At 33.5% G+C, this 11,136-nt stretch overlaps 1 protein-coding gene across 2 annotated transcripts; it reads left to right on the plus strand.

The window, feature by feature from the left end:
• Positions 1-304: 304 nt before the first annotated feature.
• On the plus strand, positions 305-6,085 carry LOC103485399 (uncharacterized). Of its 2 annotated transcripts, XM_008442969.3 has the most exons (10): positions 521-670; positions 941-1,045; positions 1,184-1,295; positions 1,452-1,642; positions 1,735-1,829; positions 1,914-2,342; positions 3,034-3,142; positions 3,891-4,536; positions 5,062-5,196; positions 5,705-6,085. In XM_008442969.3, exons 3-9 carry the CDS (start codon positions 1,250-1,252, stop codon positions 5,181-5,183), a joined length of 1,638 nt encoding a protein of 545 aa, XP_008441191.1. In that variant the 5' UTR covers positions 521-670; positions 941-1,045; positions 1,184-1,249; the 3' UTR covers positions 5,184-5,196; positions 5,705-6,085. The 2 variants fall into 2 exon arrangements, with proteins under 2 accessions (XP_008441190.1, XP_008441191.1); XM_008442968.3 differs by lacking the exon at positions 941-1,045 and having other exon boundaries at positions 305-670.
• The last annotated feature ends 5,051 nt before the right edge of the window (positions 6,086-11,136 follow it).

The raw sequence follows: 11,136 nt of genomic DNA on the forward strand, positions 1-11,136 counted from the left end.
TTCGAAAAAAGTTGAAATATCCTTGATAGATAAAATATGTTTTTAATTTCTAAGTGAGAACTGCTTTTTTTCCCTTAGTTTTGTTTGCTGCTTTAGTTTTCTCAAAGAAAAAAGAAAAAGAATTAGTTTAACAGAATGTACAAAGATGAATGAAATAAATATTTGTTAAATGTTTTTATTTTTTTTTACAATTTTTTATAGTAAAAATATAGCAAATCTTAAAATGTTTTTATTCCATATTGATATATTTGAAAATAGGTCAGGAAATTATCGTAAGATCTGTTAATAATTAAAAAGAAAAAGAAACAGAATCACCGTTTAGGTATATGTCATCACCGTTCCAGAACTATCCCATCTCCGAAACTAATAGGAAGGCTAGAGAACCTGCACGAAGCCTTTGCACTCTGCTTCCGCTCTCCTAAATTAACATTAATCATCCCATCGGCTACGTCTACGCCCACGGTCCTCTCTCCCCGCTGCTTTCATCACTCTCCGCCTTCCGCCACCTCCAGCGACTAAACGATTTAGGAACAACATGTTCAAGAAGGCGGCAGAAGCGAAGTTGCAGCAGAGATTATCTGGTGCAGACAGGAAGAAGCTGAAGAGGACTGTTAAAGAAAGGTTCCCTGGACCTTCCGATGCCGATATTGATCTCTTGCTTCCTCCCAAGGTATTGCTATTTTCCAATCAATTTTGTCTGTCCTAATTTAACAATAGCAACACCTTACCAGATTACGTTGAGACTTTTTTTTCCCTCACTTTTTGTTTAAATTACCGCTGAACATCACTTGTGTATAAGATCAATCCTGCACTCTAATATTCTTATCCACCTGAAAAAAAAAGTTGTTTTGGTACTAGCATTAAGATGAACCCTTGCGTGGGTAGCTTCCAAACTAAACATATTTTTTTTATGCCTTCAATATTTACTCATTTCGTGGAGGGAGAAGAATTTGTCACTAGATAGCTCAATTTTAAAGAAATGGCAGCAGATTGAGTAGAAGAGTGAAGAGGACCTTTGGGAGATTATGGTCTTCTTGACTTATTGGTATATTTTGTCAAAGCTCCTTTACAAGTATTATATTTATTCCATCACTGCCAACCGTAGAGTTTACTTTTGTTTTCTTTAGTAATTATCATCTACCCCTGTACTTCATGCTATCAATCCTAAATTAATATGTTTTAGGTCGAGTTTTCCGTTGCCAAGTTTCAAAATCGTGTTCACATATATAGCGTTGAAGGAGGCTTTCCAATGTTTTTTGACGTTGATGGGAGAGGAAACGAAATATTCCCCACAGGTATTTGATCCTAAGAATCTATTAAAAATTTCACCACTGCGATTACTTATTGTGAGGGTTCCTAAAACTTTCCTTTGCAGCATTTTGGTTATTTTTGGATTGAACGACTGTCTTTCAGTCTTATTGGTTTTAGTAACATTCTCAATTCCATTGTAGTTTTTGCACTCTGGATGGTACCAGAATTGTTGCCTGCCTTTTTTTTGAAGGGGGGTGAAGTCTCTCGCTTTGTGATTGGAGGAGCAGACTTGATGTTCCCTGGTATTCACATTCCTGCTGAAGGTCTTCCTTCATTTTTATCTGGGGAACCATGGGCTGTGAAAGTCCCCGGCAATGCATCTCCAATTGCTGTAAGTTCCACTGAAATTTGATCTCATGTTGCAATTTAACTTTGGTTGTGAAGACAAGTTAGCACTCTATTCAACCTGAAGATCTCATGCAGGTTGGTGTTACCACCATGAGTAGCACCGAAGCATTAAAAGCGGGTTTACGTGGAAAGGCTCTCAGAATTCTACACTACTACAGGGATTCCCTTTGGTGAGATTGATCAAATTGGCTTAGAAATAGAGTCATCAATTATTGATGCATGACGCGATTTTCTCTCTTGAATTTATTTTTCAGGGGATCGGTAGAGGGTCATTATGTGCCCAATGCAGGATTTTTGGAAGATGCTGTATATGGCGATCCTGCTTTGGCATCATCTTCACAAATTGATGACTCTTATGAAGGTACTGAAACTGATGATGCTTCAAATTATGGACAGAATGACAGCGGCGATAAAGAAGTTGGGGGATCTGTTGATGAAACTACAACCGATGTTCTTGATGAGCCTGGCGTTGTTCTAACGGCACAGACAGATTCAACAATTGATGAAATTGTTTCTGGTGTGAATGATTTGAAGGTTGTAAATGATATTTCCACTGAGGAACCAAAGGTGCAGCACACTCTATCAGCTGAGGACGTCGACAAGCTTCTGGATAAATGTCTTCTTCAAGCCCTGCACACAACAGTGAAAGACAAAGATTTTCCACTTCCTGGAAGCACGCTATGGTAAGAAGTTTTGACCTGTCTTAAAATTCTGACATAGGAGGGCTTTGTTTTGCTTCCCTCTGAAGGCTTAAGTTTTTAAAGATATTCCATTTAGTTTAATCATATGGAATATTTGATGCAAATTCACAATTCCTTCACGATCCAAGTGTTATTCTAAATTTATGTAGTAAAGGGCAGTAGTCTAGGGAACCATACTTCCACTGTTACCAGTGTTGGGATTCATATCGTGGCTCGCAGCACTAGGAACATCTGTGTTTTCTGAATGATTCTTCTTTTTGGCTGTTGGCCCTTTAGTATATCTTCAATGAAATTTGACTCTTTTTTGAAACTATTTGCGGAAGAACTAATCTTTTGTATTAAAAGAACTGTACTGACATAGAAGTAAGACAGACCATAATACTTGAAAAGGGGAAAATAAATGATATAATACAACTTGAAAACCAAATCTAGGGGTGGTGTGCGTGGGAGAAAAAAGAGGGGGGGGGGGGTGGCGGAGGGTGGAACATCCTCAAAACGTCTATTGATTGATAGAGAAGCCATCCTCAAAACGTCTATTGATTGATAGAGAAGCCATCCTCAAAACGTCTATTGATTGATAGAGAAGCTCTTGACTTGAATGCTTAATATTGTGAATTTGAAGACCCATCGTTTGATTTTCTACTATACTTTATTCACTTTTTGCCTGATGTAGGTCAAATCATGTATTGCCTTGTCGCCCTCCTGGCATGATGCTAGACATCAAGAAATCTTCCTACAAGAAATTGTCTAAGTGGTTGCAAGCGAAATCCTCTGCTGGACTGGTATGTCTCATGCTACTTCTATTCAGCTTCTTAGTTTTAAAATGAACTGCTGATTTTGTATCGAACTTAAAACCTCATAGTCATGATTGAGCCAGAGGGAATAAAACCACACATAGTTCATCTTTATGCTTTGCTAGTTGGTTTTTTAGAACGAGCTATGTCGTCTTCAGGTGTATTGTATATAGATTGAAAAATAGGCATGAAGTTCAATTTATAATTCAGTTATTTTTATGATAGGGTTCAAATCTTAGTGACCAGGTACATAAGAAGGCTTGTAAATATTAATCTTTCATGTGCTTTCTAATGATAAATGTTAGCATAGACAACAACCACCATTGCAATGAAAATTCCTATTTCTTGATTTTATTCATCATGGAGGCAAAATATAACTAACTGAATCCAAGTACCTTCTGGAGTTCGTCACTAGGATTGGAAATTAGTCCCCCCACTTTTTGTTTACCATTTTATGCTGAACAGAATTTGTTTTTTATCAGTAGAAAAAAAGGTAGAGAGGCAAAGGCAAAGTATTTAAAAAACAGTGCCATCTCAAACTTTGTTCTGCCTTTATTTGTCTCCTAAAACATGCACAATTTTCAGTTTACTATCGGATGAAGGCTGGTATTTTGAAGTTGGATACATTATCTGAAGATCTTGGTTCCTATTAGGGAAAAACAACAAAATGAAATGCTTACTTATATCACTTGTTATTGTGCAAATGTGCATTGAATATATTGTTTATTTGTTTCAGATTACAGTGAAAGAAGACAAGCATAAAAAAGAGACGGTTTTGTACTCTGTTAACCGTAAGCATCCAGACTATACGTCCTTTAAACCAGAGAAGCAACAGGTAGAGAAAATTGACCAGAGCAATAATCATGGTCCGAAAGAAAGTTCATCCAATAAAATGCTTGAAGTAGCAGAGATATACAAGCCAAGTGTGCATGTCAATCCCATTTTTGTTGCTGTGGGGGCAGACACTAGCAAACTTTACACTTCAGCAGAGGCTACTGATATCGTCTTCGAATACGTCGAGAAAGAAAAATTGGAGAAACCGACAGATAAGTCTAGAGTGGTCTTAGATGCAATATTATGCGATGCACTGTTCAAGGGGGCCATTAAGAAAGGAACAACGTATCCTACAGAAATTCACAAAAGAGATATAGGCTCAACATTTATCAGCCGGATGCAACCTCATCACGTTGTAACAAGAGGAAGTGAGTCTGTTGTTCGCAAAGGTGCATTAAAAACTATTCAAATAATGACAGAGCGACGCCAAGGAAATAAGAAAGTGACAAGACTTTCTGGGTTGGAAACGTTCTTGTTGGATGCTGAAGCATTGGCTTCAGAGCTTCAGAAAAAGTGTGCTTGCAGTACGACGGTGGCAGAGTTGCCTGGTAATATGACCTGTCTACATATTTTTTTGTTCTTTTGTTTGCTTGTTTGCTTTTTTTTTTTTTTTCTCTCAAGAGAAACAATTTTCAATGGTGGTATGAAATTACAAAAGAAGGGGGAGACCACACAAGAGGAGTTAAATGAGACTTTTCTAATAGGAAAGGAGAGTGGAAAAGCTAGAGTTGTTTGTTTTTGCAATAACATTACTTCTGACATCAAGGGAAACTCGCATGGATATCAGGAATTTTCATTTCAACATTTGGAAATGAATAAGTTATCAATTGCATGGAGTATGGAATGCTGTACTTTCTTCTTCTTTTCCTTTTGTTTCTATTTTTTTCTCGCTTCTTGATGGGGAAATTTTTTAGATGATGTTAGCAAATTTTCAATTCTTTTGGTTAAGATATTAACTTTCTAAGGATAGGATGCCAAAATTCCGAATGAACACAACATTCATTTGATAATTTTTATTGTTCTCTTTCTGAATATATGGATTCTCCTGATGCATTTTGTAAAATCAAATTCAGGTAAAAAAGGGTATGAAGTTGTGGTCCAAGGTGGAGTCATTGATGACTTGGCAAGACATCTGATCGAACAATATGGGATTCCGAAAAAGTACATTGAAGTACTTGATAAAACAAGGAAATGAGAGGCTATAGCTGGTTAGTTGGTCTTTATGCTTACTGCTAATTTTGATGTATGTAGTTTTGTTAAAGAATAGTTGATATTACCTTTTTCTGTCTCATTAGTATTAAATGAACGGCCACCTTACCTCTTTTTGCTTCTTTCCATTTGTGAAGTAATGTTGATATGCTATATTATTCACACACTGCCTTCCCAGTCTGATTTACTCATGGAAATGACCACGTGGGTCAACTTGATCTCATCACTTAATTGCATCAACACGATACAATTTCTACACATATCCGAGCTACTACCGATTATTATAAACCAGAGTCTTATGGGATCGTTCATGTTAAGAACTTAAGATTTAGAAAGTGGAATTAATAGAAAAAGAGGTGGTTACTATTGTTGACAATTAACTATGTGTAACATGGATATGTTAAAAACGTATATTCCATTATTATACCTATACTGTTGACTATCATATGCTGGCTGGGTATTGAAGTCTAAGCGGTTGATATTGACACTTTTTTTTTTTACTTTCAGCTATATATCTTACAGGGAACTTACCAATCCCAGTCTTACGATATCCAAGTAAAGATCTGCTGTTATCAGCGCCAGCATCATGCAAAGGAAAAGCCTGAATCAAAAGATATGATAGAAGTTATTGATAATGAGGTATCGTATCAAAATTTGATTCATGCAACAAAGTAAAGAAGATTCCTCGTTTGTCTCTTTAGGCTGGAAAATTGGTTCTTGTTTCACTGACAGTGATTGTTTATTTACCTAAAATTTGTTCATCACGCGATTTTGGCTGCCTTGTGTAAAAGAAAATGTTTGTAGTTAGGACCAACCAAACATGATTTTGTCAAATGTTTTTGAGATTTACTTACATTAGTGAGTTATTTCAACGTTGGTGTTATTTTATCACTCGACTTTTTAATCCTAAGTTTATATATAAACGTGATTTTGTAAAGCATATGAAGGATTTTCTTACACTAATGAATTGGTTCAATGGTCTTGTTATTACCCTTTGACTTATAATCCTGAGTTTATTTTTATGTTTAGATTATTTACCAGCTAACAATGTATTGTAATTTGGTCCTTTACTTTAAATAGTTAATAAATTTTGAACAAGTAGGATATGAAGAAGTATATGCTTTTATGAAATTTCGACAAAATATATTTGAAGCCAAAAGGTTAGTGTTGTAAAGGGATTTTGATTTGTAAATAACATGGTGTGAGTTTAGTACATCAATGCACTAATTGAACTTATATCAGCACACAATCACTTTTCATGGCCTAACTTAATTTAGGTCTAGCCGTTTTGTTTTCTATTTTTATTTTTGAAAGTACTATATGGACTATAGGCCTTGCTTTTCATCCAAAATTCTTCGTTGAACCAATAGTTCAAAAAACCATTTTAAAAGCTAAAAAATATAAAAAGCTTATTTTCGCTTGATTTAATCAAGAATTCAATCATTCTAAAACATCCAAATCAGGGTTGAAAATGGAAAGAAGATACATTTCATTTTCAACAACAAAAAATAAAAATAGAATGGTTATTAAAAAAAAAAAAAACAACATTTCTATGGAATATCTATGGTATTGACTACTTTAAAATAATTTTAATAACCATTTTTCATTTAAAAGAAAGGAGAAACAACTAAATCTTTCATAAATAAATTCACACACATACATAAAACATGATTTAGCAAAAGCAAGAAGAATACTACCTAATAAAATTCTAGTAAATGTGATTAAAATCAAAATTTCGTAAATATGAAAAACGGAAGTAAATGTAATTCTCCTCTAGCAAGTCATAGATCTTTCTTGTCACTGACCAGATTCTTCTACTTTTGTCTGAAATATTAAACACAGAAAAGAGTGAGTATAAACATATTTAAGTCTTGTATTAAAGTATCTTGAGTTGTAGAAGCTTATGGGTTTAAATAAATAAGAGATGTATTGCATTAATTAAGATGTTGATACTGTTAACTTTGCATGGTAATGGTTAATGGTTCAAAGTTTTTAAATTATGTTTCGTTTTACATGACAAGTTTAAGGAGGTGTGTGGGGCAGGACGTGACAGTTTATCACCAGCCATTACATTGTATTCAACATTGTTGATAGGATGAACCTAATAAATGAAAATAGAAAAAGAAATCAACATTTACAAATAAACATTCATAGTTTTATCAGAGTGATAGACTTCTCTCACTGCCTATCTTTCTTCCATTGGTTTAATATATCTAAATAAAAACAATGAAAAAAAAAAAGAACTCTTACCAAGAAACTTCTTGATTCTCCTTGATCAAGTCCACAATATCAATTTAAAAGGAGGTTTACTTTTAGGTTTTAGGTTTTAAGTCTACAGTATCTCGGGCACCCTTAATAATCTTAGGCAAAATTGGAGAAAGAATTGAATTTCGGGGCTAATCTCGGTGTTTTTCGGTCGAGATGAAGGACAAAAAGCTTTAGAGATTGAGTTCTCTCGGGCTAATCCTAGTGCTTTTTCGGCCGAGATGGAAGACAGAGAAGTTAAGAAGCCTAGAACTCGGGCCATCTCGGGGTCGAGTTCGGCCGAGATGATAGGGTTTTTTTTCTAGACGATTCCTCGCATGAATATTTGAGTGTGCTAAAGAGTATTTTTAGAATAATATAAAAGTAATATATGCCCTCCATTTTTTGGTATAGAATGTAAATACTTTGTATTTTCTTCTATTTATGTAAATTTTCCATAAATATATATAAATAAATATACATATTTATTCATTCTCTCTCCTTAATTATTTAACTCTATTCCATCATATCACCTTTTCTCTTCCCAAAATACAATTATCTTTTTCTTAAAGGTTTGAGTTTAAAATGACAATGAATGGCTTTCACTTGCAAATTGTTTAAAGGTTTGAGTTTAAGCTAAGGGTCAGCTGGTGTCGTCCAAAAAGGGAGCGATATCAATTGATATCATGTTGTCTCTCGGTTCTAAAGTATGTAATTTGGGAGGGGGTGCAACATCAATCTAATGGTGAAAGACTGTACTGAAATCTAATCTTATGCCCAAGGCAGCCTGAAGTCCTTTCCATAACTTAGAAGTGAAATGGACATCTTTATCAGAAATAATCGATACGAGTACTCCATGTAGTCTCATTATCTCAGTCAAATACAATTTGATCACTTAGTGGTAGTATAATTGGATTTCCCTAGGCTTGGACGGAAGAGACGCAACTCAGATCTTAGAAGGGTCGTGGCTTGCAAAAGACGGGGAGATGAACAGTTGGAGTCGTCGAACGATGAAGGTAGGAGACGATGGACGATGTAGACTCGGCTTCGTCTAGGCAAGAGACACTTGATGAAAATAGGGAGATCAGAAGATGAATGTGATTGAAAAGAAGGCGACACAGTTGGAATACATCGGTGAAACAGTGGACGGTGGTAAACGACAACAGGCATGCGGTGACTTGGTCACGACGACGAAGAAGAAGAAGAAGAAGGTGGGATGGGAAAGATAATAGGTCACATGTCTCTAGAGGGTCTCTATTTAATATAATAATAATAATAAGAAAAGAATAAGAAATAAGAATAAGAATAACCGATAACCCATAACCCATAACCCATAGCCCACAACCCTACGCCCTACGCCCTACGCCCTACCATAACCCTATACCCTACACCCTAACCATACCCCATACCCATACCCCATATCATAACTATAACCATAACTATACGACGACAACGACAACAAGAGAATAATGATGAACTAGAGCAACAAAGAGTGTAGAGTCAATAACGACAACCAGTTAGAAATCGGTAACGTCCAAGTTGTGAAACATATTGATTTTTTCTTATTGAATGAAAATTGTTAAATTATTATAATAGACGACATTTTACTTTATATTTAATTATTATCTAATCACAAACAATTACTAAAAAATTACTGCCTTCAATTAATACAAAACGAATGGATTACCATGGTCAATATATATCCATAAATTGGAAAATTAACTTAAACATAAATTGAAAAACTAAAAAAAAGTTGGAAGAAATTTCATCAATTTAAAAATACAAAGAACACACTTTTTAAATAAGTTTCAATAACAGTAAAAATGGACCAATCTTTCCATGGAAAAAAAAAAAAAAAGGCTGTTTTCGTTAGAGAATGAAAAATAAATTAGTCTTAAATTTAAAAAAATTTAAAATTTAACTTACAATTTAAATAAGAAAGAAAAATAAAATTATAAAGATTTATATGAAAAATGAAAAAAAGAAGAAAAGAAAAGAAGGAAGAGAAATGGGCTAATCTAAGACTCGAGGAAAAAGAGAAAAGGAAATGGATAATACTTCGCCCAATGAGAGACAAGAAAACCACATCATTTTACAAAATAATTTTGAAAATGCATTATTTTGCTAAATAGTTTTCCAAACTGTAGTATTAATATAATTTTTCCAAATTTTTTGTACCCTAACCAAGATTTAAAAAATATAGACTCCAATGAAGAAAAAGTAAATTTATTAAATAGAAAAATTTAATTTCATTTGACAAAATCGTTGAAAGTGTATATACAATGATATTATTTTATCAATGTTAGACTTTCGCATCTATCGATTTTATAAATATTTTAGTTTATTTTATTATATTTAAAAATTGATCCGATAAACATTGTATTATTTTCAACTAAGTAAACATTTATAATTTTTATGCTTATTTTTACATTTCGTTAAATTTTTCTACGAGGTGACTGAACTCACCTTTCATTTTGATATCGAATCCATGAAAATGTGAAAATATCGATAACAATATCGACATGTCAATAAAAATTTAATAATATGATCATAACTAGGTTAAGAAAGCATACAACCATATTAATAGTTTGATTATCAATGTAGAAAGGATTATCAAGGGTAGAAGTACATACATGAGCTCAGACTAATAGGGTATGTTTGGGGTGGGGTTTTAGGAGGAAAAGGATTAGGAAATTGGGCCAAACCGTGTTTGGCCCAAGGATTATGATAAAGGGGGATTAGGGTTATCCTAATCCCTAAATAACCCTATCATATCCTATTTTTACTTTTTTACAACCCTACATTACCCTACCCAAACAATCCAATCAAAAATTTATTATTGTTTTTTAAATTACTACAATCATAACTCTTCTCCCAAACACATATTACCATAACACTACTATCATAATCCCTCCTCCAAACACATACCATCATAACACTACCTTTCTTATTTTCTCTCCCAAACACATATTACCACAACACTACCATTAATAATCTATTCCTCAAACACATATTATCATAACACTAGGATTATCATAATCCTAGGATTATTATAATCCTTTTCCTCCATAACTCTTTCCTTCCCCCAAACACACCCATAGGGTTTCTATAACACCCAAAAAAATTTAGATAATTTTGAATTTAATTATTTTAATTTTATTTAAGTATGTTAGAATTATTTGGTTTTATTTTGTGATATTCGATTTATAATAGATTGTTTTGTGGAATTATAATTAATTTATTCGTTGGATGAATATTTAATTAATTAGTATAATCAGATTTTTGGTGTTGTTGAAATTGAATGGAATAAAATAATTTTGGGTGTTTATTTAATTAAATTGAAGAGTGAAAATTTTGTTAGAGATTCCATAATTATATATATATAATTATGGAAAAGGAAAAGATAATGGAGTTTTTAAAGAAACATAACAACTTGACAAAATATTTACATCATATAGAACAATTTCGAGAACGAAAAAAGCTCATAAACCCACAATGAAAAATAACAAAATTGTATCAGTCAACACATGATTAATTGGCCACTCGTGTGTTTAATATATTTGGTACACGATCTTATATCCAAATCCAAACAATCGTATATCCATATTCATTTTTTTTAAAATCATGTACCAAATAAATCTCTCAACGATACTTTTTTCAAGATCGTGTATAAAAGATTTGTTGAAATTTGTGTC

The sequence above is a fragment of the Cucumis melo genome, chromosome 3 (assembly GCF_025177605.1).
Source record: "Cucumis melo cultivar AY chromosome 3, USDA_Cmelo_AY_1.0, whole genome shotgun sequence".
Lineage (NCBI taxonomy): Eukaryota > Viridiplantae > Streptophyta > Magnoliopsida > Cucurbitales > Cucurbitaceae > Cucumis > Cucumis melo.